Raw genomic sequence first — 26222 nt, forward strand, 5'->3', positions numbered from 1 at the left:
CAATTATAATCCCCAGATGTCTTTCATCATAATTACTTTTCTTCTGTTTGTAGTTACATTTTCTGTATTTTTGTAGAAGAACAGGTTTGAAATTAAACCTTAAAATCGGGTGTGATATCTTTGCAATGAGCCTAATGAAAAACCTTTTTTTAGATTAGTCCTCTCTGATATAACCAGTGGATACCTCTGTGCTCATGTCAGTAAGATGCAGTCTCCGGGTCAGGGGAGGTGACATCAGGTTTCTGTGGTTATTCCCAGCTAGATGAAACCAGGCAGAAAAGAGCCCTCTCGCAAGTGCTGTCAGAACAAAGGGATTGCTGAACAGGATTCAGAGGAGGAGTTAAAAGGAACAGAGGAGAAATACACAGAGGAGGAGAGTGAAACACTTCAAAGCCTGCCCCTCACTAAAGCTAGAATTCTCCAGGAAGGTAGAGGATAGCAAAAGTGACACCACTCTAGTTTTGCAGGCTGTGAATGGCAGCAAAATGCAGATCCTTTTCTAACCATTGCTGGGTTGAAGTCCTCGGTATCTTTGATAGTTTTTGTTGCCCCAGCCCAAAAGACTATACAGCTGAAGCAAAGAAGGGTGTGGAATGCTCTCTGCCCTCTAAGCATGGGATATGGGCAGTGGCTGTAGTCAGAGATCCGGCAGGCTGTGGAAAGTGTGAGTGATATTTCTGGGGGCTGAGTCCGTGGCGAGCGATCGCGCTGGTTCCTGTGCTCCCCGCGGGGCCGGTCCCCAGTGTGCGCCGCAAACACGCGCTGGCTCTGGGCTCTGTGCTACATACACCCATCCTTGTTCTCTGCCAGTCACCCAGCTGGAGCTCTTCCAGGAGCACATCAAGCCTGCTTAGCGTTCCTGTGGCACAGAATAGCAGAGGAGGGATTGAGCGTGCCCGAGTCGCATCCCAACACTGCTCTGGTGACTGGGAGGGCAAACAAAGCTCAGGAACATCACCAAGAATTCTGAAAGGAAAGATGTAAGAATTTGATAAACAAGAGGAAGGACCAAATTTGGACTCAGAGTAGTGGGTGGACAATTACGTCCTGATTGAGATCCTTCACACTGTAGGAGAAAAGAGCTGTGTACAGCATCACAACTCTGACTGCAGCAAAAAGCATGTGGAGTGTGAGGAGCAGAGTTAGCTAACAGAAGCCAACCCACTGGGTGTCAGTAAAGGAAAGATGTGAGAAGGAGGATGGATTATATCGCTTTGCAGAAGTTGGCAAGACCCACAATGTGTGTTGCTCAGATTAATCCTCACAGGAACAATGAGCAGCAGTTCATTTGGAGATAAATACACTATTGAACTGGAAGTAAATGGGATAGTTATGAAGTTGGACACGGCACATACACTCTTACCTTGCCAAAAATAGTTGCTTTCACTGCTAGCCTTGAATACTGGATAGTAAATTTACTAGTGGTTGTAACAGAATTCAGAGCTGCACTTATTGCAGCTTATTGGTGTGTAAAAGCAAAACGGAGAGAGGGGTCTCGGAAGAGCACAGTTTACTTAGGAATCTCCACACTAAAGAAGTGTTGGACTAGCTGGATGATCAGCACATTGGAAGATACTCATAATGGTACTAAGGAAAATTTATTTCTTTTACTGGGGGAAAATATGGGATATCCTTTTCCTCATTAAGAAGACCCCTAAAAATGGAGGAAGCAGAGTGGAGGTCGGACAAATATCCTCCAGGGATAATAAACCTGCGAAGACACAGGCATTTAATAGCATTTTAAATATCATCCCAGACATCTCCCAGTATGTCTGTGGTTGATATGTCACCACACCTGTAGGGAACCCATGGCTTTCTCCAGTAACAGCCGAGGGCCAGACAGGTCTCTCTGGTACTAAAATGGCATAAACACCATCATCTCAGCTGATGAGCCTGGATACAGTCCCCAGAGGCATCAGGAGACATGTAAAGACCAACCAGTCTCCCATTCACCCATTTCAGTAAATTATCCTTTCCCTAAGGACTGTCAGAGCAAGCACAGTTATTAGCTTTGGTAAGAACAAAAAGAAGGGAAACATATTTCAGTCAACATTTGTGCCAGATCAATTTTATGAGCTTGCTATATCAATAGATACTTTAGAAAAACAGTACATTAATGCTTTCTCCACCCCTAGAAGATTTTTTCTTTTTATTATCAGTTGAGTTGTGCTGGACAACCAAAGTCTTTTACCAGGAAGCACATCTGTGATATCTTCACAGGCAGCAGGACCAAGAAAGGTTAGAAAGTCATGACTCCAGATGCTCTCTGGAACAAAGTGGGCTGTGGGGTCAAAGCCGAACGAGTTCTGTTATATGATATATATATATATATATATAATATATATATATGGGGGGGTACTGGTACTTCATCTCATTGATCCATGTTGACACCTATGTCTCAATGCACATGGTTTCTTTGAGGTGGAGCAACGGAGGGACATTATTGTTTTAGTCTTACTACAGAGTTTTGGAAGCTGGGAGAATTAGAGGATCTTATGTCACTTACTATCTCCATTACTGAAATGCTAAATTTCTTTCAATCCTCTTATTCTACTCTGTGAAGCCTGAAAAAGGCTTTGGCAGTACAGATAAAGACCTAACAGTTGGCTGTAATAAAGAAGAGGACTAGATTGTGGGTGCAAATATCTCATACCCCTATTCCTGGGAAATCAATTTAAGCTAGTATCAACCTCAAACTGATGCTTTGGGAAATCCTCACTTTTTCACAAATAAAACCTTTTTTGTTGTTGTTTGTGAAATCTATGACTCACAAACGGCATATAAATCTGAAAGGGAGCTGCTGTTTGTAGGCAAAGTCATTCATGCAGTTGACAAAGGTTTAGTAGATAAAAACTGTCCTGAGTCTAAATTTGTTTCCTAATAACTGGAACTGAATAACCACTCTGGTCTCGAAGGAGACAAGCACAGAGACTGCCAGAGCAGATTCAAGGTAGGACACCGGAAAATGACTGCATTTGGCAGTGGCACATATTTAACACTTACTACCAGTTTTGGAAAAGGCATCTGGAGCAGACAGGAGTTGGACATTACAATCGTCTCCAAAATGTTACAAAAAAACCCCCCAAAAAATCCAAAACTAAACCAAAAAAACTCCAGTCAACCAAAACATTAAGGCCATTTAGCATGACCAGCCCATGAGAGAAGGTACAAAATATATTGAATTTGCTTCAGTAGCAGTGAATGAAGTCTTGCAGAATATTCCATTTTACAACATGCAAAAGTAGACAATCCCATATGTTTGTGCTTGATAATTAGCTTGTATCAGAAAATTCTTCTGTGAAAGAGGAGGTCATGTACATCACCCACTTCTGTGGTAATAGTACAAATGGCTGAGTAACAGCTGAGAACAGACCAGAGTTTACTGAGCGTGTGTTTAAGTACTTTTCAATGAAGATTAGTTGTAATCATGTAATCTCTTATCCCCATAATTCCCTGTTAAAATGGCTGATCAAAACAATGTACAAAACCCCTTCAGAATGACAACTGCAAAATCAATCAGCAGTGGTGCTCCTCTCAAGTTCCAGTGTGCCTCCAGTGAAGTGGCTGTCGCTGATAGCTCTGATTAAGAGAAACCTGTTAAACACATACATTTGCATTGCCAGCAACCACACCTAAAATCACTTTCAAATGGGAAAGGAAAAATACATGATCGATATAATTTGAATTCTTGGGTATTTGTACTTCAGGTAATGCTATTGTGCACGTCTGGCAGTAGGAGGTGGCTGTGTCTACACTGCAGAACAGAAGGTGCTTATTCCTGTCCACATTACATGAGTCTGGCTCCTACAGCAGTTTTGACCTGGCAGGAGCCAGCTGGAATTACGCAGAACAGCCAGGACTTCATGTAATGTGTAACGTCTAACAGTGAGGATAATGAGATTCCAGGCTTGAGCGTGTTCCTCAGCCTCCTTTTTTTGAACAATTCAGCCATTTCCAGAAGTAGTAGTGCTACAGCATTGCAGCAGGTCCAACCAACCAGAACAGGGAGCACACAAACCAACTGTGTTTGCATCCATTTGACAGCATCAGTAAGGATGTTCCAGTTGACTTGTGTTAGACAGAAGTCACAGCTCTGGAAATCCCTAAACAACTTCCAGTAAGGGTACATGCTAGATTGACCAAAAGTGTTAGCTTACACATGTGTGATGTTTTCTGACCATTAATATTTGGATTGGGATGAAAGGTGTGCTTTGATGACTGTTACTTTAATGCCTGAATTTCCCAGACAATACAGCAATTTCATTTCTAAGCCTCTCAGCAGGTATCAGACAAGGGATAAAAAAAAGCTCTTAGAAGATCCCTGGGAAAAAAGTAGTCCCTGAATGCCACATGGGCATCAGTGGACTGATTTAATTTTATCTATTTCATGAATGAAGTATAGTACTAGGATTAGAGAGAAGTGATTTTGCAATAGCCATATTATATTTTTTCCATGGAAAGAATTAGTTTGAAAAAGAGGTGGTTTCTGCAATGAAAGTGTAGAGATCATGATTTTCTAAAGCAGCAGTGAAAAGCAGTAGGTTAGCAACAATGTAAGTTTATACTTGGTAACTCACATGAAGGTCTGACATGTCTTGTCTGATACACTTCTGTAATTTGGTTCCTCACCTTTCTTTTTTATCATTTGTTCCCCTAAAACTCCTTTCCCTCCAGTCCATCCAAGACAGTATCAAGAAGATACTGGTATTACAGAGCAGCTAACCAGAAGCATCCTTGGTGCATCTAAGCAGGAACATGTGTATAAAATAGTGTCGGAACTCCAAAGGCTTCCTTGAATCCAGTGATGCTCTTTTCCACAGTTGCTCACAAATCTTTTGTTACAGCAGCAGTGGTTTTCCCCTGGGTTTGGTCCTGATGTAGATTTCTGTTCTCTGCCAGTTGCACTGATTCTTTTGAACCCTTCTTTGTCTGTGCCTTGTGCATCACTGTGAGTTTAGAAGTTCCAGTTTTAATTCCGTGTCACAAGCATTTGTGTCAGTCAAGTATAATAATACGTGGTAGCAAGTGCAGAAGCTTTAACTTAATCATAGCTGTCACCTAATAAGGCCACTTTTTGATGGATTAGGAGATGAAGCCAGAACTGGTTTAGGTACAAACAAAAAATTTGCTGCTTGTTTTCTTGGGCCTCTGGGACTTCACTTTTGCTTAAATCCAAGAGGGCAAGAGACATGGAGGTGGTCAGAGCATGACTGCAGAAAGCCTAGATGCAGCACGTCATCCTAGTGCCCACATCCAGATCAAGAATTGGAAGGGCAGGCAATTTCTAACATGTTTATTATGTAAAACGTATGCAGAAATTGAGGCACTGGGTGCACTGGCATAATTATCCACTGTGAGAATGGATACCCTGGTGCTGAATGTGATTAACCTGCAAGCAGAGCCAAGAACTATTCTTGTTTCAGAAAGCCCATGTTAAACCTGCCTGCCTGTGAAACTGTGCTCAGTGCTGCTGTCATTGCACTCATTGCTGGCACACATTGTTAATAACAAGCATTTTTGCTGTTGTAGACAAGGGTAAAATGTAAAGATGTTGCAGTGAGCCAAAGCTTGAAAGCCCTCACTTAGCTTGTATGCTCAGGATTTAAACTGCTGGGGAAACTTTATGTCTCTGGCTATTTATTATTACATACAACATGTTCTTGGAAACCGCTCCACATTCAACAGCAGTTAAACCCATCTGCTGCTCCTGAATTTTCATTTCATTCACAATCCTGTTTTAAAAGTATTTTTGGACTTGTCTCCAATGTGCTATCAGCTGTTCATTATTCTGTTGTAAACTGATAAAAAGAATAACTCAATTTTTAACAGAAAATTGTAGCCTCCTATATATTTTTGAGCTTTTCATTGAAACTTGCCTTTCTGTCATTGACATAAATGAAATTTTTCATTTAAAAGCAATTATTCTCCCTGGAAGTTCATCCCCTCATGCTAAATTCTGTGGAATTCATCTACAGTAGTTACATCACTGGCATGAGGAACAGACTTGAACTTAGCACTGTGATCACAGATACTGTTCAGGATATTGAAGTTCCTGTGAGTGCAACAATTTTTCATGGCTTTATTTAGAAATACTATTACCATTTTCTTTGCACATCTCTTCTGACTATATTCATATTTTATTACTGTTACTTTGCCTGGCAGTACTTTAATGCCCTCTACATATGATTAGCAGGAACTATTGTAGATTTTCATGAGATCTCTTTTTGATTACTTTTTTTAAACAGAAAACTTTATTTTCCTCAGTTTTATAGGTGTGGTTGACTTTTTTTATGACACTGCATGATGTTCTTGTATGAAGGTAATATTTGTTGGACTGTGAAGCTTCCTGGTATTTAATGGGCACAGTTTCTTTCCATGGCAGTAAACTGATCCTTCCTTAATCTACAGATTAACAAGGCATTCCAGACTGTAAGAGTATTTAAATCCTTCTAAAATTGGTGTACTTCAGCACTGAAACTTGCTTGGATCTAGGTGTTGTATAAAACTTTTACTAGATTTTGGATTTATGGATTTATGGTAATTCATAACATTTAGGGAACCTTGGAATTTATTTTCCTATTTTTAGTTAAAGTGCAGGAAATTTCGATTTTCTGTGCAATAATCCCACAAATTTTATAATTTTTAAATATATATTTGTATTTAATATTAGCTTGTGTGAATGTCTGCTAGAAAAAACTTTTTTAAAATAAAAAAATACTTTTTGGGGTGAGATTCAGTTGTCTAATAGCATATAGTGCTATTTTAGATGTCCTGTAAGATCTGAGATGTGCATATGGCTGTCAGAAATGACAGAAGGAAATCCATTCCCTTTTCAAGAAGCAGCTGGGGACAAAATGATACCTTAATGCATCTGATGACATGAGACAGCTCTATTTGGGAAACTCAGTCTCACCTTTAGGGTGAGAGAGTTGTAGCTCACATTTTGATGCTTAGGAGGAATGCTGTTTTAAATGCTACCTTACTTGCATTTGAGTGGAGTTTATTCAAAAGATGTTTTTTGCGAAGACGATTACATTTCTCCATCCACTACATCCACTAGTGGCATTGTAAAATCTTACCTTGGAAGCAAGTATGGATTTATTTTATTTTAACTTAGCACAGAAGATGTGCCTTTTGCTTTTAGCTGGTTTGTAATCATCTGATTCCAAATTAAAATTACTGGAATTACTAAGGGATAAACCTCTCATGGAGCCAAAGCCTGCAGAACATGGAAAGGACTGGAGAATTTCAATGTTTCAGCACCCTAGAAGTTAAAGGTTCTTTTCATAGCAGAAAATTTGGAGTGATTTCCCTGGTTTCTCTCTCAGATGGAAACAACTGATCACTATCCTATGCAATATCCTGCTTTCAGTCTTCCGTTGAGAAATTCTTCTTCTGTAGTTTTTGTTCGTCTTGCCATTTTGCAAAGAAGCTCACTCTTGGCTCCTCCTTAGTTAATGATCTCAGCAGAGCTGTTCCTTACTCTGTATTTTTTATTTTGATGTTTCCTCTGTCAGGGACAGGCTTACTGCTCGGTGTGCATTTCTTCTATCCCCCTTTAGGGTACTCACATTTCTTCTCAAAAGTCTCCAGAACCAAATGCATGGACACAGAGGCTTGCTGTCTTCAAAGTACATCAGCTCCACTGGACTTGTCCATACAACGCCTTGTGGTTGCTCCTGGTGGGCTTGATGCAGATGTTAGGGAATCACAGCCAACTATTACACTGTAAGAGAAGTTACTCTAGATTTTTTTTAATGTAAAAATCCTCTCTGTGTAAGCTCAACTGAATATTCAGACTTCCATTAATCCCAGTTCCCTGAGGTGGGAATGCACCCTCCAGCATGACTCAGGGAATTTAAGCCTGAAGCCATCCTCAGTATTTTCCCGTGTCTTGAAGAACTCTGCTCCTAGCTGGCACAGCTAAATGCCTGCAGACTGACAGCATCAGTACAAGCCTCATTTCTTAAAAATATTGTTGTATGACAGCATTAATCTTTTTAAGCAGAGCCAGAAGTCCCTTTTCCTTAGACTGTATACTGAAAAGTGTTGCACCCTGAGCTTTTTGACTATTATTGGCCATTCTTTATAGCAACAGAGTTTTGAGACTTCCCCGAATGACTTGGCTAGTGGTTCTATACTTCCTGTGTTCTATGCTTGATGATAAAAAAGACTTAATCTTACAAGGAGAGTGAAAAAGAAATAGTGGGTTTATGCCCAAATCTACAAGAAGTCTTGAGAGGGATATTTTACAAGAGCATGTAGTGACAGAACAGAGGGAAATGGCTTCAAAGTGTCAGAGGGCAGGTTTAGATAGGATATTAGGAAGAAATTCTTCACTGTGAGAGTGGTGAGGCACTGGCACAGGTTGCCCAGAGAAGCTGTGGATGCCCATTCCTGGAAGTGTTCAAGTCCAAGTTGGATGGGCCTTTGAGGAACCTGGTCTAGTGGAAGGTGTCCCTGCCCATGCCAGGGGGTGTTGGAAGTCGGTGAGCTTTATTTCCTTTCACACCTAAACTGATCTATGTTTTTTATTCTTTTTAAAATCTGTATTCTTTATTAAAATAGAAACAAAAAGTCTCCAAAGTAACCTAGTAAAAAGTGAGGATCAGTTACATAAGCATCATAGTGAATATCGCCTTTGTAAAAATGCTTTTCAGTCCCTTGTGTATTAAACATTGTGTAAAAATGCTGTTGGATGCATAGTTACAGATATGGCAGTTTTGCTATCAACAAAAACTGAGAGCCTTGCCTTATGTCTCTCCTTACTGGCAGGGCTCTTCCATACTGTTGTTGTTTGTTAAGAACTCGTGTGTTTTCTACAATGGCTTTGACTCATGCCTACGTGGGAGACGGAATTCATTATAGATTTTCTGTTTCACAAAAAAAAATGGAAACCTGATGTTCATTAAAAGTAAATATATAACCTCCTACTGTTAAACTTCATAAATTCATAGTGATAATTAGAGTGGGTTTTAAAATGTAGAAGCAACAGGGTTATTTCTAATTTTAGCTAGAAAGAGGTGGACTGTCAAGAGAATGTTTATTTATTCCCTGTAGCCTTCTTGATTCATTTGCTAATAGTTATGTGAGATTGGTAGATGTTGCATACTAAAAATAAACCTAAATATGGTAGTGTAGCATTAATTACTATAAAATATACATAACTTGCTCATTCTTCCTTCACTGATAAATAGCTAGTCCATAGATATTAATAAACAATAACATGCACTCATATTTTTAATGCTGTATAATATAACGCCAGTTAATTTTTTTTTATAAAGCCTTTGGGAAATTCAGCGTGTATTAACCAATTTACGGCTTCAAGGGAATAAATGAGCCCACTTCCCCAAAAATCAACCTTGGAAGCAAACCCGCACAACTAAGCACCATATGCAAAGACAATGAAAAATCTGAGTTTGGAACGTGTCCTGAGTAGATGTCTCTATGTACTTCCAGAAAGGCCAAGAGGAAGAAAATCCCACAGGTAGAGGCCTTCAGCTGGGACCTTTTCCTGAAATGGAATGGACTAATACACAGGTGAGAGTAGTGAAGTTGGCTGTGAGAAGTAAGTGAGGAAAGCAAATAGTTTATGAATTGCTGCTTCATAGTTTTGCCAATTTTTCTCCACCAATGCTTCCCTGCACCCGAAAGGGCTCATTTCAAGTTAAAAAAAAATATTTGCACAAATATTTCAATAATTTCCAAGATGCTGTGGCATGTAAGAGGCTTCAACTACATACTGATCAAACTGAAAGCAGTTTGAACCATTAGGAAAATGATGTGGCTTGAGTTGACTTTTGCCATTTGAGGATATGGCAGGATATTGCCATGGTAGTCAAAGGAGAGACCTGTCCTGATCACAATTCTTCTAACCCGATTTGGATGGCTTCTTTAGATGGAGGGGGAATGCGCCCTGGAAATTATTTTGTCTCTCCACTGTCTAGACATCTTTATAGTCAAATAACTTAGGTGTAAATGTCTCAACTTTGGTATCTCAAGCAGTCAGGAAAATTTCATCTTTGTATTTTTGAAATTTCTTTTTATTGCCTGTTGATCTGACGGAGTCTCTGCGATGTAACAGGCAGGACCCAACTAGAATATAGGACAGGAAGATTAAGCATACTTATGGACCCAGAGACCCTGACAGAAAAAAGCATTGTTGAAGTTTGATTTGGCTTTTTTGGTTTGTTTTGGGGTTTTGTTTGTTTGTTTGTTTGTTTGTTTTTTAATCAAAGAACTTTCCCAAGAGAGGAGTTGTCATTGAAATCAGAAGTACAAAAAACCCCTCCAAATCAAACAGAAGTGCAAGTGACACTATTGCACCAGAATAGTAACCTCCATAAATTTCTGTTGTCAAAATACTCAGATTAGTTTATGTTGCGTTTGTGTGCTCAGTTTTCAGTGTATGACCTTCTGCCATTATGATAATAGATGTGTGAGAAACTTGATATTCTGGCTGTTTGCCAGCTGGGTGCTTTGCAGTCTCAGGAGGAAAAGAAGGCAGATTAAGATATGAAGATAATGCACACTAATGGGATATTTCTGGTAAAAGTAGTCTAAAGTGATACATTGTTGACGTCCAAATTGCTATCCTTTGTTATCCAGGGTTAACAAGACTCTGGGATAAATAGGACAGATGGGGATTCTCAGTTATCTTGCACAGCTCTCTGCCAGCTGGACATTAATTTATAATGGCTTAGGATGTCTAGGTAATTTTCCTTAATGTAAGGGCCAAAAATATGTAATGATTAAGGTGGCAACGTAGGATGAATTCAGAGGCAAGCATAATGGACAAGAGCTCTTACAGTATATATCTGGAAATTCAATATCTACCTCCTAAGATTTCGAGGAAAGTTTAACAAAACTTATTTCTGGGTTTATTTTGTATGTGAATTACCTAATTTGCGCTGCTTTTTTGTAATGCCAAAACCAAGAAATGATGCCAGTCAATCACTGTTTCATTAATCATGTCATTTAGTCATGCAAAGATGAACAAAAGCTCTGATACCTCTTCAATACTGAGTGGCACGCAGTAGGAGGGAAGTGCTGTTTGCTCCCTAGCAAGCCCATATGGTGGTAGGAGATCCAGTGTCCCTACTGTACAAACAGCACTGAATCTTTCAAAGCATGCTAAACAACATCTGCCAGTGATAAAATAAGTAAAGCAGAAGGCTCATTACTTTGTAACTTTCACCTAAGAGCCTTAAAAAAGGAGGCTGAAAAGATCTGTTGGAGAATATTTAAAATTCTGGAATGTGAGTGTCATGCTATTATTTCACGTTTTTTTTTTTTTTTTTTTTTTTTTTTTTTTTTTTTTGGAAATGATGCTGCAGAGCAGGCTAGTTCTATTTCAGCCCTGGAAAAAATATTGGAAAGATTAAGGAGAATTTAGCTAAAAAAGCAACCATAGGAACAAATTAGTGGTAGGAAGAAATTAATGACAGTCAACGTAGTTTTAAAGAAAAGCAATTATGCTAGATAAACTTCATTCCAGAATGTGAATTTGCTTGTGGAATATTCCTAGGTGTTGTTTAGGCTTTTGTAAGGCATTTCATTTAATTATTTCATCTGGTAGAAATTAAATAACAATATACTTTATCGAAATAATATTCCTTGAAGATTAACACCTCACAGCATTAGTCAATGAGAAATGACTCTTACTGAGAAATTTTGAGGGATCATAGGATCATAAAATAGGATCATAGAATGGCCTGGATTGGAAGAGACCTTAGAGATCATCTAGACCCAACCTCCCTGCCATGGGCAGGGACACCTTGCACTAGACCAGGTTGTTCAGAGCTTCATCTGACCTGGCCTTGAACACTTCCAGGGATGGTGCATCCATAGCTTCTCTGGGAAACCTGTGCCAGTGCCTCACCAACCTCACAGGAAAGAATTTCTTCCTAATATCCAATCTAAACCTGACCTCTTTCAGTTTGAAGCCGCTCCCCCTTGTTCTGTCACTGCATCCTCTTTGAAATAGTCTCTCTCCACAGTCTTCCACAGTTTACAATTGACTGTGGACAACATCATTCAATATTTTCACAAATCCTTTGGAAAGCAGCATGAATTCGTGGATGTTAGAATTTGAAAATAATGTGAAGATTGAAACAGTAGGAAAAAAGAGGACATAGCAATCAGGTAGTGCAAACCAGCTGCAGTCTAGCCTGCAAAGAGAGGTCATTTAAACAAATTTGTCAAAACTGTCTCTAGAAGAGAAGTATTACACATCCAGAAGGAAGCAATGGCAGCCTTACATACACATGAGGACCCTATGTGGTGATGGTGACATAAGTGATGTTCCAGAGGAAAGAACAGACAGCTCAGTGGGGCTTGTATTTTTAATGTGAATGTAAAATCCTCACTAAAAATTAAGAGTAAGGAGGTGTTTTTATTGGTATGTGCAACACTGAGACTGTGGCAGGAAATATTGTACCAGGTTTTGGCATCTGTAATTTATAAAGATAATAAATAAATATCAAAAGAAAGATGAGAGACTAGAGTGGAAAAAAATTCTTCCAGAGACAGACGTGACTTAATGACAGCATATTCCTGTGGGATGACTGGGAATAAGAGGATTTTCGCAGTAGCAGAGAAAAGCAGAATGTGTACCAGGGTAAGAGTAAACCAAGGCTGGGCAGGTGTTTTTAAAAGTGAGAGCATAGGACAAACCATCAAAGAAAGCAGTAGATCTCAGTCCTGACATGTTTCCAGGGTTAGGTGCTTTCCTGAGATGGGTGTGCATGCTTCTGTTTAAGACAAGCTGTTGCTGTCAGTGTTGCATATGGCAGTACGTTAGATCCCAATGATCCAGTGGTGCTTTGTGCCTTAAACTCCACATCTTTGAGGTGCCTTTGAGGTGCCAAGTCAGAAAATCTTCTGCACAGGAGGGTGGGGTTAGGTGGTATTATGGAGGGAGATTCAACTCATCAAACCAATGCATTTTATCACCACCTTCTCCAGCCAGTAGTTTGAATGGAGAAATGTGGAGCTGTATTACTTGGCCTAATGAAAGCATTTATTTCCTTTTAACTTCCTTCCCACTTCCTTCCATTTTAATTCATTAAAAAAAGCTCTGTGCACCCACCTCCTGGCCTACCTGTGTGGAGGAGAAAATTCGAATATTTCTTGATCATGAACTTCTGAATTAATTTTCCTTCACTGATTTTTAATCTGGAGTTGCAAATTTTTGATTAAAAGAGGCAGGGTTTGGTTGAGAGGGCTTGATGCTTTGCAGTGCTGTCTGCCATCTACATCTCAGTCATATTTTGTGTAACTGGTTGGAGATTGGGCGATCTTTAAAATGAAGTTCTAGACATATGTTTTTTCAACTCCTCTTGAGACTTTTTGGGCAGCTTGCTTCACTCTCTTTCTCTTTGCTTTCCTACCTGTAAATAATAGCATTTTCCTTTCTTTTACAAAAGGCTTTGAGAAACATTGTAGTGGCTGAAGAGTCGTTAGACATTTTCTTTCATTTTGACATTGAACTAATTCATTCTCATGCTACCATTACACATATTCTCAGAGCAGTGACTGATATGTTCTCATCTGATAATACTCTAGAACATTTGGAGGTAAAAAGAAACAGAGACCTCCAGCCCACAAATCCATAGGTGCACTTATCAAACCCTAGAAAAAGTATATTTAAAATGAGCTTTGTTTTCACCCTCCCCCCCCATACCTACACCCACTGTAGAATGTATTTTCAAGCTTCCTGCTTTGACTTGCACCTAAAATAAATTATTTTCACTTATTCCCATGTTAATTACCTTATAGGATTGCCTGGGAAAAAGTGACTCTCCTGTGCAGGCAGGCAAGGATGAAAGGCTCCATGGTTCAATTGTGAAGCCTCCCAAAAAAACCATTTTCATGGGTTTTGCTCAGTTCATCAGCAAAGTCTGCCTTTGTCTTAATGTCTAAAAGAAATTCAGTGTCTCAGTGATGATGAGTCTAAAACTCTGGTGAAATCCTGATGAGAACTGTTGAGGAACAGGTGCATCTGTTGTCTCCCGATTTACACTCAAGTTAGAAACTCTCTCGAGCTTGGCTGCTCCTTTTTCATTTTGGATTTCCTTAAAGCCCTCAGCAGTAGAATTGCAGTCCTTAACACTGACACTGAGATGTTATAGATGACAGGCTAATCAGAAGTTGGCATTCTTTGCATAATCTTAACATTTCACCAGGGAAGAGGGAACTGAGCTCCTGTACCCCTTACTGGAATTTGAAAATTCAGATGAGCACATGGGCAGAGTTTGAGTCTTAAAACCTAGTTCTAGTAAAATGGAATTTCTCTGATGTACAAATCTACTTCCTTTGTACTCTACTGAGATACAAATTTATTAAATAATATAGCTGTTTAGCTTTTTCCACTGCTAAGTTTTTAGTAATGAGTCTTGGCTCTTGCCTATATACCCCTGTAGAATTATTTATCTGTGATGAATAACAGCTGAAAGTCCTGCATGGGCATCAGGAAGTCTGAATTTGGCCTGCAGTAAGTTTCCATTATTTGGTATTACTCATGAGTAGTAGAAGAGGTGGAGGTAGCACTTTATAAATTTGTTTTCCCTTTGTTTCTTGTGTCACTTGATGTTCCCTTGTGGTCTTTCATGAACCTTGTTAGATAGTGCTCAGGCAGTCCAGCTTATCAATGCTTATCAATTCAGTCTTACAAGATGAGAAGAATTTGCTTCACCTCCCACTCAAGTAAATAATAAAACTTCAAAAGACTTAATTGCATCCAAGATATTGCTTAATATTTCCACATGAACAAACATAAAGGTCAGAAATCCTTGAGAGGCTTTATTGCAAAGATCTTTCTTCTGGCTTGAATTCTGCTGAAAATTCTCTATGTTGTTAAGAAACAGGAATTTATTGATCTTAAAAAGGACATTGCCTGTGGACAGTCCTTTAAAAGTGAATGTCCTTAGTTTTTAGCTTCTATTGTCAGTCATCTTTGATATAGTATTAGAAAATTAGTAATTAATATTAGTAATTAGGTATAATATCTATAGTGACCCTGCAAAAACATTTTACCTAAAGTGATTTGTTTCTATATTCCACTCTCCCACATAGAAGAGTGTTCACTATAGCTTCAAAACTGAGGCTTAGGATTTTAAACAATCTTGTATCTACTTTGCAGTCAGCATTAAAGGTAAACTGCTGGTTTTGACCGTCAATTAAGTAAATCTCACATACTTTCCTGCAAAAGTCTAATATTAATATTCGGATGAGGTAAAAGAAAACTGAATATACAGTTAGTAATTCTGCTCCACAAAGCTGAGGAAAGTACTGGTAACATCAGTATTCCATATGGCTTGCCTATATTATATGGGGTAAAGGGAGTGCTGGAACTTGAAATAAATTCTCAAACAAGTTACTGCCTTTTTTCACTTCTGTGATGTAATGCAGCAATGCATTAATTTACAGCAACAAGATGATTTGGGGTTAAGTGTTATGGAGGCAGTGAAGAGTTTGTTCTGCTTTTAATTGATGCTGTGATCTACATTGTTCCCCAAGGCAGCACAGACATTTTTTCACAAAAGTCTCCTGTTAATTAGAATTGTGCTCTGTGGTGCTGGGTCAGTTTTTATTCCCATTATATAAACTATAAAAACTGGGAGGGGGGTGAGAGGGGTGTTTGGGTTAGGTTCTTTAGTATGCATTTGGTAAAGCTTTGTTCACTTGTCTATAAGTGTTTCCTGAAGTGATGGTGGCTTCAGTCTGAGAGTCACTTCTGTGCAAACCCCTGCCAGTTCTGAGGGCTCCAGGAGGTACCTGCATAGCTGTGCAGTTCCTTGGAAAATGAAGCCAAACATGCTGAATGTTTGTGTCAGCCTGAATTCCCATAGCCTCCTTTAGAGCCAATGTGTGGTCCTGACCATCTGCTAAGCCTGATTTCTGGAGTAAGCCCTAACCTCACTGCACTGCTGAACACATTCCGTATTTCCTCCAGGAGGCAACCACATCCACAGAAACCATCATGGGGTTCCTAAACATCTGCCTCCCAGAAACAGGGAAATATTTATTGGTGACTTGGATGAGAGATGGTGTAAAGAAGTCAGCCATTTTAAAGGAGAGGAAATTTATTTCTTATCTCTAGACAGTCAGAGTTATATTTAATTACAGCATTTCCTTTCTTTTGTAGACATACCCATGTGGTCAGCTTGCAATATCAGGCTCTTCACTTATTTAAGAGGTTTTTTGGTGGTTGTTTTTCCCTCTCATAGTGTTTATCTCTTTATATTATTTTTTAATGTAAATATTCACTGGATAGGGCTAAAGCCCTCTTGCCTCCATTGCAACTTTATTACTTGAAACATTTGGGAATTTGTGATTGTTTAGTTACATATAGTTGCCGTCTACACTCTGGAAAAGAGGTTGTGTCAAGGTGGGCGTTGGCCTCTTCTTCAGGCAATTAGTGATAAGACAAGGGAAAATGGCCTCAAGTTGTTCCCAGGGGAGGTTCAGATGGATCTTAGAAAAAATTTCTTTACTGAAAGAGTGGATAAGCATTGGAACAGGATGCCCAGAAAAGTGGTATTGCCACCATCCCTGGAAGAGTTCAAAAAATGGGTTGACATGAGACTTTGCTATATGGTTCAGTGGGCCGGCTGATATTCAGCTGAAGTTTGGACTTGATGATCTTGGAGATCTTTTCCAACCTTAATGATTCTAAGATTCTAAAGTTAAGTAGAATACCATGAAAACTACTAGTGCTTCTCAACCCTGAAAGACTGACTCAGGATGTCTGAAGCTAAAGACTGAAAAATTAGCAATCGTTGTAATCTTGCAAGTTTTTAGGCAATCTTAAAATAATTTTATGAAGTCATCATTACACAGCAGTTAAGAGTCAAGAAATTCAGATTCAGAAAACTTCAGGAGCCTGAAGTCGTAGTATGAATTCACAACCTTTTCAATTACTTTCAAGATTTTGCATCTAAGGGTACTTTTCCTTAAGAAACATGTTTCTTTTGGAGACATCATCCTGATTAAATACATTAAAATGCTATTATTTATTAAAGTTAGAATGTTGTGATATCCCTGATCATTGGGAATGATTGATGTAATTCTTTTGGCTCTGAGTGTAAATTCAGAAATTTGTCATAATTCGACTTGTAGCTTAAGATAAAGTAGTTATTGCCATGGTATAATCTTTCTGAAAAAATAAGCATGTCCCATCTTAAAATGTACTGCTAGTACCTTTAAGGTACATTGGTGGCTGCTGCCTCAGTCAACTGTCCTACCTAATTTTTTCATGTATTCATTCTCCTGTTAAGAGATCAAAATGATTTTTCTCTTTGCTTCACAGTATAAATCTTTACCCATTCAGAAAAGCACAAGGAAATTGTGAAATAAGGGCCGTGTAAGCAGTCTATTAAATGTTATTAGAAATACATGCTCTTTCTGTAGTGAACTCAGTCTCCTGATTGCTTATATAAAATGTTTATAGGTGATTTACAGCTACAAAAGGAATATTTTTTGTATGTTATTTGAAAATTTTTTTTCCCATGCTAGAAGTGATCATGAAAAAGAGTACTCTTTAATTTCTTTGTGCAATAGAAATTTAGAGCTTACTGTAACGTCAAGTGTCTGTGTCTCTAAGAAGAAAATATTTTATCTTGGTGTTGGAATCCAGCTAAAAGCATATTTTTATTCAGATCCTTTATTCAGTAAAGTACTGAAAAGATATATAGGAATTAGTAGGTAACTTGGAGGATTTTAGAGAACAAAAAGAAACAATTAAGAGTAAACTGATTAACTCACCTGGGAGAGAGATTTTACCATGGGAGAATGTTTTCTGCAATGTTGTTTGCACTCAACTCTCAATAACAAAAAAGCAGCACTTTTTCACTTGTTTACAAAACACATTGTTACTGATTAAATTGCAAATGAAGAATGGCTGAGTTTAGTGTAATCCACAGTCAGAGCCTGCAGAAATTTCAGACATCAAGACTTTGAATTCCATAAAGCCCAGACAATTAAGCGACCTTTCCATGTTCATCATCTTGTTATGAGACAAGCATGCACTTTAGTCCAGCTCTACTACATAAAAACAAAATTTGTTTAATTGCAACAGAGAGTACCCAGGGAATTGATAAAATTATACTTTTGCTATGATTTGGTTTTCTGCAAGGCACAGTATATTGTTGACAGATAGAATATGCAGAGCTGCTTTACTACATAAGCCTTCAGTGCTATTGGAGGTTTTAATTATCATTGAATGAGTTGGCTTAGATCTTTACAAACACACATATAATTGCAATGTAAACTACTTATCTAAGAACAGTTATTTCTCACTTTGGCCATAGGAATTTGAAAATTAAAGGGGGTTTTTTTGGCAAAACTTTTCCCAGTTACATTTTAAACTTTGCAGTTCCAAGCAAAATACAGCTCATACTTAGTTTCTGCCCTCTAATCCAAGGGTTTCTGCCTCTTCTACTGACCTCTGAACTGTCCCTTTAGAAATATGCAGTTTAACTAATAATACTAAGTTTCCAATAACAAGATTCTAACATTTTGCTTAGAGGTGCTGTGAAAAGAATTGTGATTGTCTTAGCTTTAACTGGCATTCAGCTTAAACCCTGCAGAACCTCTGGATTCAAATTTTTCAAAGTTCCTTTTAAAATTTTCTAAAATAATAAGGACTTGAAATTATTTCTAAAATAATATGGGCTCTGAGACACCTGCTTCAGCTTTGAAATTCTACTTTGAGAATGAGTTGTACAATAGGACACACTTTCAACTCGGATTGTAATTCTATAGCTCTGTGATTCTGTGACTTTAATTGACATTCATTAGTGATTGATTTTGAAGAATGCAATTTTATACTAAGGACTGAACATTGTAGGCTCCAAACTTTAAAATCTCACCCACTATTTCCCAGACAGACCTTGGTCACTCTTAATGTTTAGTTCAGCTTTTCCTTTCCTCTATTTCATTTTGACTCCTGCAGTGCCAGACTACTTTTTCTGGTAACTTTGAAATACTTGAACATTTCACTTTGCCTTCTCTTCCCCTGACCTTGACAAATCCCTGTTGGCATAATCACACTACAAAATTTTATATCATATGCTGATGTCAGTGATGGTGCAGCTTTCAGATATTATGTTTGCAGTGAAATACAGGAATTGGAGTAAACTTGAGTGACATACCTTTTCTGACATAACCATTAAGAATTCAGGTAAATGCATTCTTTTGTGAAATTTAAAGCCAATCTTGTAAAAGAAGAAAAAAAAATCTGTTTTTCAAGCCAGTAAGGAACTTTCCCTTAACCAGCGTTAACAAACTGTACAAAATCAACTCCTCCTTACTGAGATATTTTTTCCTGCTACCTTTATATCTGTTGTGAAAACTGGGAACTACTGTGTAAGGTAGCAGTGTCACTTGAACACAGAATGAAAAGACAGACCCTCTCCCAAATAATTTCTTAATTAAGTAAAGGAGAAAATAAAAATAGATTAAGTAGGACAGAAGAGGTACAATAACATATTAAGAAAGCACAAACTACTGATCATTTTTAATAGAACCACAGAATCATAGAATGTTTTGGGTTGGAAGGGACCTTAAAGATCACATAATGCCAACCCCCTTGCCATGGACAGGGACACCTTCCACAAGACCACTGTGCTGAAAGTCCCATCCAGCCTGCCCTGAAACACTTCCAGGGATGCTGTAATAACAACTTCTCTTTTAAAATCAATTACTGCTCTAAAGACAGATCATACAGCAGCAGCTTTGCAGGATGTTTCACCGTCATAATTGAAGTGCCACTCCTGGCAACCTGGTGCCAGAAGACCCAGTTTTATTATTCTTTTTGGGAAATATCTGAGCTCTTCTAATACGCAGAAAAGACTTATAGAAGGGGTCTAAAAGTACATACTGAAAGTGGCCAAAGGACAATTTCACATGTGTACCAGATGCTTTGGGACAAAGGGGATAAAGCTTCTTCCCTCATGATACTAAAGTATTTTTTTAACACTGCTTTTACCTCTGCAAAAAAACCTTCTGGGGAAAAAAGAGTTCTTGTTGTGTTCCCATATTAGGCCAAGGGCTGATGCACCAGCCTGGAAATGGGTTAGCTATACTCGTTCTAGGTTCTTTTACTTCTGGCCGTAACTAATTTTAAAATCTTCTATGGATGAATTTACAGGGCTTTCACAAGACCATTCCAAGCAGTAATGGGAAAAAAAGCTAGATCCGTAATAAGTTTTTACGTATGACTCACTGGTTTTTGGTGTAATTTGGAAATGATTGCAGTCTGGTATCAGCAGGTAGATATTTTGCCTATGCTTACAGACTATAAACCTCTTCCTACAACTTTTCAGACAACCAGATGACTTCACGAGCTCTAAGATTTTTTTTAATGTTTTGAGGATTTACTGTTTCCTGCCCTACTTCCTAGTAATTCAGCAGTTTAAAATAGGTGATTGCTGAGCAAATGCCAAAGTTGTTCTATGAATGTCAGCACTTGCCTTCTTTAGCTGCTGGGAAACAGGTAACTTTGGAATGAGTGTTTGATCTCAAGGAGGGAAACGTTAGTTGTCTTACTTTATCCTGCTAATAGCACTGATGGCTTTTCTTTCCAGGTCTGTGTATCTGTTTGGAAACATAATTTGGGATGAGAGAGTGTCAGTGGGTATACTGGAGAAGAGATTGATAAAAAAAAATTAGAGGAATGTGTGAAAAGGGTCTAGAGAAAGGCACCATGTATGGAAAAGTGAGTCTGAGCAATGTGAAAAAAATTGTGGGAATGGAGGGAAAGAAAGAAGTGAAATGTATTCATAAATTTCCTATGGCAAAAGTGCTTGCTGAGCAAAGGATATATAATGTCCACTGGTTGCAGCTCCTTTCCTCTTGGTTTCTTATTTATGTGTTGACTGTATTTCATAGAGGTGCAACAGTATTTGCAGCGAGACTAAGATTGAACCACATCTGAATCCAGAGAGCAGCTTTTATTTGTTAGCATGGGAAGAGCTGGACTGAGGTTTTTCCTGTCTTGAAGCAGATACACCAGCAAATTCACAGATTTGAAAAGTCAAGGATTATACTGTCCAGTCAAGGAATAGTCTGCATTATTATATTATCTATCAGGTATCTAAAGACATGATTTTATGTGGCAACAGTATGTAAAAACTTCGAGTATCTGTTCACCTGTGATGGTACTTAAGATCCACAAAATCAGAACAAGTTGATACTAAAAAGACAGCAAAAATAAAACTTGTAGTTACATCAAGATATTGTGGATAAAAACACAGTGCTGTCTCATTTATAGGAATTATTTGGGTTGTATGATGCAAAGAGACTCCACAAGCTGCAGCAAACCACACTTTTCATCCTGGCTTAGTGTTTATGTTAGTAGGCAAACAGTACTCTATGCCCTAGAGTGGTGTCTGTTGGGTAACTTGTCCTTCCTACGTCTTCATATGATAGAACTCATTGTTTGGTAATATTTGATTTTTTTAAAGTAAAGAATTGCTCAAGCTAAAAAGTAGGCTTTGTGAGTGGGGGCTCAGCATGTTCACGCAAAGGGGACTGTTTCTGAAAAACGGATACACAGAACGTTTTTATTGTTTCTGCTGTTCTGTGGATTTTCAGACCTTCTAAAACAGATTGTTTCCTAACTATAAAGATGGCCAGGCATCTCATATTCTGGTTAAATAACCCAAAGAATTCATGATTCAAATGCCTGTCTGTGGTTCTTCACTATCAGTGGACCAAAGAACTCAAAACTGATCTAATTCCAATTTCTAAAGGTACGTGAGAACTCGTGTCCTTGACATCAACTTTTTTTCTTTTCATTGGGTCTGGTTTTAGTGCACAGGCTATGGTGATGTAAGGAAGCAGGCTATTGCAATACTCTTTAAATATCTACAAATAAAGATATTTTAACATTTCAAAGTTAATTCCAAGAGAGAACAGCATGAAGCTCTCTCATGGAGCATTTGCTTGGTGAAACAAATACTTAAAGTAAGATACATCTTTGGCATAATGTTCCATACTACAATGCCCTGCAGGCATTTAGAGGAAGTTAAGAGGTGTCACATACATAACACCAGGAATTATTGCATTTTCTGTTATTTAATAGGCTGCAGTACTGCACATTAAACATAAGCAATGTGTGTTTCTAGCTGTATAATGTATTCACAAACCAGCTAAATTAGTCCCTCAGAATAATTTGACAGACTGTTTCTTTTTGCCTTTTTTAAAAAAAAAATCATACAAGTGCTGAGATTATCCAGTTGTAAATTAGGTGACAGTTCTTAGGAGTGGAGAGAAATATTCACAGGCTTGCAGAGCATTGTTCAGAGACACTCCTAAATTAGAGTGGCTTTCTGCTCAGTGTTTAGAGACTGACTGTTATAAAAGATAAATCATTATATAACCTTGTATTGGTAGAGGACTTGCTTAGTTCAGCTTAATTCCTCTCATGGGAGAGGGCAAATCTGGGGGTTGCTCCTCTGCTTTCTTTACTTGAGACAGCAACCTGATGAAATGAGAACTAATGCAGAATAACCCAGAGCTTTTGACTGATGAACTTTCTGTTAAAAAACCAAACCAAACCAAAAGAAATGTTTTACAGTATGTTAGCTGTGACCTGAACTTTATCCAATTATCGATTTTGTGCAGCTGATAAACTGGATTACTGAAGCCTTGATCTTATTCAGACCTAGGAGCTATAAATCATCTGATCTGACACCTGAAGCATTTGTCTTGAGTCTGTAATATATCCTTATTACAAGCTTATATTGCAGAAATTTTTTACTGCACTTCATTTACAGAGCTGATAATCTGAAATCAAATGAAAAGCAGGATTGCAATGGAAATGATGGGAAAAGAAGTGTCTGTATGGATTATTAGAACTGCATGTCGTAGGCTAAACAAAGGTTAGATTCCACTTGCAGGTGAAAGAGAAAATGGTTGTTTGCTTTCTTGAAAGGTGCTGAGCTAAATGTAGCTGTTGACCAGCATCTCTAACCATAGTGCACCCTTCCTCTTCCCAGACTTTCTGTGAGTCTTGGAGCACAGAGTGACATTGTGTGTGCACAAACCATCTGTTTATGGTGGCTGAGTACCATAAATATGCACGGGGCTGGATATTCCTGACATGCTGAGGATCTTCAGATCTAATGGTATGACACAGCATGTCATTCAGAGGAAGGATGTTCAGAAGTAACATGAGAAAAAAATGGGTCAACTCCATTAAAAAGACATGGATTTTCTATTAGTTCATCTCTGTGGTTTTGTATTTCTTGAAGTATTTTTTCAGGAAGGGAATTTTGGATTTTCTTACCACAGTGAGATGTGTGAGACAAAGCTAAGAGGGGGTTACCTATTATGAAAATCTCTTTGTAGCAGTCACCTTGAGAAGATGTGCCTCAATTCTCCTGCAGCTCATCATGATGAAAAGCAGAGTTTAAGGCTTTGGACAAGTGTTGTCTCAGAGTCTTAAAAGGGAATTCATTTTTAATCTGATATATTTTTATGAACTTTTGGCTTTAAATCCAGATTCACCAGGTGACAAATGTCTTTTTAGATGTAGGAATATCCCACAGATTGAAAGGAATATTTTTATGGGTCCTTGGGTATTTGCTGTGGAGGAAGTATAAATAGCTTTGTGGAGTAGGCACAAATTTAATAGCGTGCACTGAACGATGTTCAGTGGAGTGCTGCTGAATACTGCAGCTTTGCTAGTTTAGCTGTAAGCACTTAAAATTAGTCACTGCTGTCATAAAGCTCGAGATTTTCATACATACTACCTAGGGAGAGATAAAGACCTTCCAATTGATGGCTAGTTCTAGTCTTGTCATTTGTTTCCATCTGGTATTAACATGCTGACATCGATTGTTCCAAAAAGCCAGTAAAGAGTCGAACTGCACTGACATCACTATTCCCTTCAGTTATTGCCACACTTCTATTTCAGTACAAAATGCCTTATTAATCCTTAGAAAGGATATTTTGTTTTGAAAAAGAATGTTCAGGAAATGGTAGCACATCAAATATCCTGTTCCTATTGGTTTCTTGGAGGAAACTGCTCCAGAGATGAGGGCTATGCCATGTACACAGCACAGCTTTGTTACGGGGCTGCGCTGGCACTGAGCTGACAGCCAGCGCTCCTCCCACACCTCCAGCCAGGACAGACTGACTGCCCAGCTTCTCCTTGCCCGTTCATGTATCTCATTCAACCAGCAGCCATACAGCAGGACTCTTGAGTTATTTTAGCGCTGCTGATGTTCAGCTCTATGAAGAAAATGCGTATTTCACTCTGGAGAGGTGATCAGGCAAACCTGTGAAAGCGTGCTGTGAAAGTGAAGAGGTTAAAAATAAATTAATGGTAATTCTGGCATCAAATGATACACAGAAAAGGAATCAGTGCTTTTCTAGCACTCCGAAGCATACTGATAAAGTGTCTGCTAATGAAAATTGCTCTAATAATTTGAAATGCATGCATATCAGATGCACATATCCCATGCACTTAAATATTTTAACTAAAAGGAACTTCAACTGGAAATTCTAATTAATGCCTTGTTAAACATGTTACATTTTCAACCAGATGCACAGTATTTATTCTGTTCTGCTGCTCCACTCATGGATGATATTTGATATTTTCATCTTCCTCATAAATTACACTTTAGATTTTGATGAAGATATCTTCCCAGATTAAGTATGTCGGTTGCCCATCTTACTTTTCTTGAGAGCAGACTGTTTCTCGTTTAATTGAACTTGGGCATTGCTGAATTTGTATAGTTTCAAATACCATAATTAAAAGAACAACAAACATTAATTATGACAGAGTTATGACCAATAATTGTGGTAAAATCTCATTAATCCCTTTTCTGCTTACTCAGACAATTGGTATCATTCTGCCTAAATACTGACATTTACAAGTTTGTTGTCAGCTAAATAAACACTCCATTTTTTACATTGGTTATAGCTGTACAGATGCCCAGCACGCTGAGTGTTCTTTTATCTGTATATTTAGGTATTCACATATTCTTTGACACCTCTGCATATATTGTAAGAGGGGAGAAGGTGGTGTCCAAATTTGTCACAGAAAACGCGTGTTAATATGCATTAAAATGTTCAAAGAGCAATATTCATCTTAGCCTCTACATTGAGACAGTATCAAAGCAGCTCAGCAGTGTGTTATGAGCAGCTAATTTGAAACTTCTGCTCCCTGTTAGTGTTATTCTGTCTTATGAGATATTGTTTAACTGCAAAATGTCACCCAGACTTTTTCTTTTTAGTCTTGGAAGGCTGCTCAGAATGTATCACTTGCGAGTGCTGTCTGTTCACAGTGAGAAAGTTGATAAAAACCACGCACCAGCAATTCCCCAAGGGATAAATCAATTAAAATATTTCTAATTTACTATTAAACATATTGGGTGAACCGGGAAAGAGATACAGTTTAATGTTCACCTGAGTGAGATTTCAAGTTTAAACCATTGATGCAGCTTTTCAGCCTAGTGGCTAGACTAATTTATATATTAAATCCAAAACTTCATGTGGTTCCCTGTTCCACAACATGGGAAAAAAGTTTTAACACTTTTGAGATCATTTGGAACATTCTAACAGCAACCTTCATCCAGCCTTCAGTGTGTCTAGGCCCTTGATCACCTCAGGATGCTTCACTGCATCCTCCTTTCACTGCTGCTGCCAAAAAAGCTGGGACTACTATTTTAGCACGGCTGTGTCAGATACTGAGGAACAGCTGAGGTAATTAATAAACCCAGACTCCCTGAGATTTTAGTGTAGATTATATATAAATGTTCCATGGGCCAGAAGAAAGGAAAATGCTAAGGCTGATATCCTGACAATATTTGTGGAATTGGGCAAGATTTTTTCTCATTTGGTGTGACCTCTTTTTTTTAGTGTTTTCTGAAAGGATCCTCCACTGGTGTGAAACACTTCCAGGAGATAATAGTGAGAGGAACTTTCTTAATGTATTAGTCAGAGGGAAAGGATGTGATGCTGCCAAAAGGAAGCAGAATGTTACAAGTGCCTGGAAAAGTGGGGAATAGCAAGGAAATTAGAATCCAACCTCAACAGAAGTGTTCATTATACTAGCTAGCTAGATTATGTATCATTATAACTGGGAACATGTATTCCTTTAGATTCTTGTTTGCTTTTGCTGATGTCAAACATTATCCAGATGGTATAGTGCGTTTTCAGTATTCACCTCCTTTTTATGGCACACATTTCCTGATCTGCATTTTTCACAG

The 26222-nt window shown here is 38.3% G+C and overlaps 1 protein-coding gene across 4 annotated transcripts in view; it reads left to right on the plus strand.

Annotated features, from left to right (window-relative positions):
- DLG2 (discs large MAGUK scaffold protein 2) overlaps nucleotides 1-26222 on the plus strand; it is a 994479-nt gene that overhangs the window by 383954 nt on the left and 584303 nt on the right. The window contains exon 1 of one of the 4 annotated variants that reach the window (XM_063394413.1): nucleotides 9399-9540. The exons of the other annotated variants lie outside the window; for them this stretch is intronic. Coding sequence (XP_063250483.1) covers nucleotides 9448-9540 — 93 coding nt within the window. The 5' untranslated portion in view covers nucleotides 9399-9447. Of the gene's footprint in view, nucleotides 1-9398; nucleotides 9541-26222 lie in introns of those variants that run through there. 4 annotated transcript variants of the gene reach the window in all.

Source organism: Prinia subflava, chromosome 3, assembly GCF_021018805.1.
Source record: "Prinia subflava isolate CZ2003 ecotype Zambia chromosome 3, Cam_Psub_1.2, whole genome shotgun sequence".
In the NCBI taxonomy this organism is placed as follows: Eukaryota; Metazoa; Chordata; class Aves; order Passeriformes; family Cisticolidae; genus Prinia; species Prinia subflava.